Source organism: Rattus rattus, chromosome 18 (genome assembly GCF_011064425.1).
Source record: "Rattus rattus isolate New Zealand chromosome 18, Rrattus_CSIRO_v1, whole genome shotgun sequence".
Taxonomy (NCBI): Eukaryota; Metazoa; Chordata; class Mammalia; order Rodentia; family Muridae; genus Rattus; species Rattus rattus.
Window position 1 is genome coordinate 15,534,598 of NC_046171.1, and position 2,830 is coordinate 15,537,427.

The following is a 2,830-nucleotide window of genomic DNA, read 5'->3' on the forward strand; positions in this document are numbered from 1 at the left end:
TACTGACATGTCTTAACCCTAGTCACAGCTTCCAAAGCTGTCTCAAGTAACAGGACACCAGCAGCTGCTGCCCTAATTGGGGTGCAAGGCTCTGGACCCGAGACAGGCTGTATTTGGATCCTAAGAACCCTTTGAAGCAACAACACCTTCTATACCAGTCTGGGCTTTGTCCCTTCGGAAGCTAGGGCTTTTTGTCTGTTTGGCCTTCCTCGTCCTCTTGGACATGTGGACAAGTATCTTCACCTCCCATGGCAAGCCCTAAAGTGCTCTGTCTCCCTTTCATCCTGTATGTATGGTTACCTCTGTGTCCCTCACAAGTCTGGGCAAAGTGGTTGGCCCAGAGTTAGACAGAAGGAAGGACAGTTATATACTTTATTAACTGTAAGCAAAACAAAAACAAAAACAAACCGAAACTCCTCAGAGCAAGCTTGAGATGGCTGGCATTCATCTGCAAAGCCCGCTAGCCACCTCCCTGGGACAGCATGGATCTGTGTAGAGATTGCAGACCTGCACCTCAGGCTGAGATTCGAGATCGTTCTCTTTAATGGTTAGTATATGTCAGCTGGATATAACATGGAACACCCCATGACTGGCCAGTCAGTAATTGGTGGTGGTGGTGTTTTCTGTGTCTTAGAATGACTTGAGAATACATCGATAGATAAGGCAGGTTTCTGTCAGCAAAGCACCACAAAGGATCATGATCAAAGGATCACGGCCACTGGCCCTGAGTTCACTCCTCAGCCTGGGTGAACACGGGCCCCTCTCCTAGTTGCCATGGGTGAACACTGGAATCAAGAAGATGAAGCAGGGCTGGAGAGATGGCTCAGTGGTTAGAGCACTGACTGCCCTTCCAGAGGTCCTGAGTTCAAATCCCAGCAACCACATGGTGGCTCACAACCATCTGTAATAGGATCTGATGACCTCTTCTGGTGTGTCTGAAGACAGTGACAGTGTACATACATACATACATACATACATACATACATACATACATACAAACTTTAGAAGAAGGTGAAGCAAGATCACAAGTTTGGGAACAGACTAGGTTGTGCTTTAAAGGAGAGTTTCCCTGCCTTGTGAACCACAATTTGATCTTCCAAGCAGAAAAGGCCAGAACACGCAGACATTAACCTGCCAGGACCTCACTGGAGAACACAGAAGATGCATGGCTGCCGCTTAGACATTATCATTACAGAATAAGGCACTCACGTCAGCTGTCTCCTGACCTCTATACAGTGTTGGCTTTTTTAAAATTCACTAAATGAATTTTTTCCCCTGTTTTTCATTTATTTAAGACCTCCTTACAATTTCCAAAGAGATGATACAAAAGCAACAGACTCGGTTTCAAACACATAAACAGTGGCTGGAGTTGATGGCACTGTCACAGGACGTCAGTGCACTCCAGGGCACTTCAGTATTCCTGAGGAATAAACACGGTTTCTCTTTCCTCCCGCTGGGATGTCCTCAGCATAAGTCACTGCTCTCTGACATATTTTCCGTGTAGAAAAAAATATGGAGCCTAAAAGTCATGCTGACAGTTGGAGTAGGCCAGCGCCAATCCCACGCCAGAACCAAAGGCTAATGGCCACATTCTTCTCTTGAAGAAGGTGAGAGAGAAAACAATTCCTTTCTTTTTTTTTTTTCCCCCGGAGCTGGGGACCGAACCCAGGGCCTTGCGCTTGCTAGGCAAGCGCTCTACCACTGAGCCAAATCCCCAATTCAAGAAAACAATTCCTAATCCAAAACCAGTACCTAGCTTCAGTACCGCATCGGCCATGCACCCGTCCCACTTTCTCCCCAGCTCGGACTCCAACATGTTCCCCACCGGCAGCTCCAGCGCTCCTCACGGCCGGCCCCCGCGCTCTGACTACTAAATGAAACTTTTAACTGATATAAGATTATATAACAACAGTAAACCCAGTCCACGTCGATGGGGGTGTGGCTCAGTGGGAGAGCGCTTGTCTTGCATACGGACAGCCCTGGGTTCAACAGACTACCACGTGGAATTGGGGTACATTTGTTCATCGTCTAGTGCTTAAATCAAAACCATCAAAACCGGGGTTGGGGATTTAGCTCAGTGGTAGAGCACTTGCCTAGCAAGCGCAAGGCCCTGGGTTCGGTCCCCAGCTCTGGAAAAAAAAAACAAAAAAACAAAAAAACAAAAAAAACCTTCAAACACTTGTCATTTTTCTGTGGCGAAAACATTCAAAACCTTTTTTGTTCGTTCATTTTTTTTGTTTGTTTAGATACACGCTGCTCCCCTCGACACCCTCCTGGGAAATACCACACACAACTTCTTGCTCTTCAGGCTATAACTGAGTAGTACCCATCCCTCCGCCCCTTACCTCCCCCCAGCCTCCAGTAACGGTGAACAAAGACTTTTCAGAAGCCCTCCATGAGTGTATGCCGGGTTTTTTCTTCACGCGCCTTATTTCGCTTAACGCATTGTCGAGTTCCATCTACGCTGTGACAAGGGACAGGATCCTCTGCGCAGCTTACAGGTACATCAGCTTTGATCATCGTGACAGGCACTGCAGTTGATCTGGTGTCTGGCCAATGCTGCAGTAAACACAAGAGTACAAGCGTCTGTTGTAAATTAAGCTATGCCAGGTGTAATTTCAAAGGAAGCAGGGGCCATGTGTTAATTTATCCTAAGAATGGAACGGGAGCACCCATTAGCCCTCCCAAAAACCCTTATGAGGCAGGAGTAATAAGACAGACTGATAAGGGCGGTCGTGACAATAAAACACGGGTTTTGTCAAAAGTAAAACTTACTACTGGGTCGGTTACAGTTCTAATGGCCTTTGTTAGCCAGAGATACATGAAAATG

General features: G+C 46.9%; 1 protein-coding gene across 1 annotated transcript; it reads right to left on the reverse strand.

Annotated features, from left to right (window-relative positions):
* Window positions 1-1,519: 1,519 nt before the first annotated feature.
* LOC116886816 (MICOS complex subunit Mic10-like) lies at window positions 1,520-1,816 on the reverse strand. The gene is made up of 2 exons (XM_032888244.1): window positions 1,730-1,816; window positions 1,520-1,630 (listed from the first exon to the last, which is right to left on the reverse strand). The coding sequence occupies exons 1-2, from the start codon at window positions 1,814-1,816 to the stop codon at window positions 1,520-1,522; spliced, it is 198 nt and encodes a 65-aa protein (XP_032744135.1).
* Window positions 1,817-2,830: the final 1,014 nt, after the last annotated feature.

Bases quoted from the DNA above. Each gene is read 5' to 3' on its own strand.
- LOC116886816 (XM_032888244.1), bottom strand. From the start codon at position 1,816: ATGTTGGAGTCCGAGCTGGGGAGAAAGTGGGACGGGTGCATGGCCGAT. The intron at 1,631-1,729 runs GTTTTCTTGAAT...AAAAAAAAAAAG, and splicing joins CTGGTTTTGGATTAGGAATT to AAAGGAATTGTTTTCTCTCT.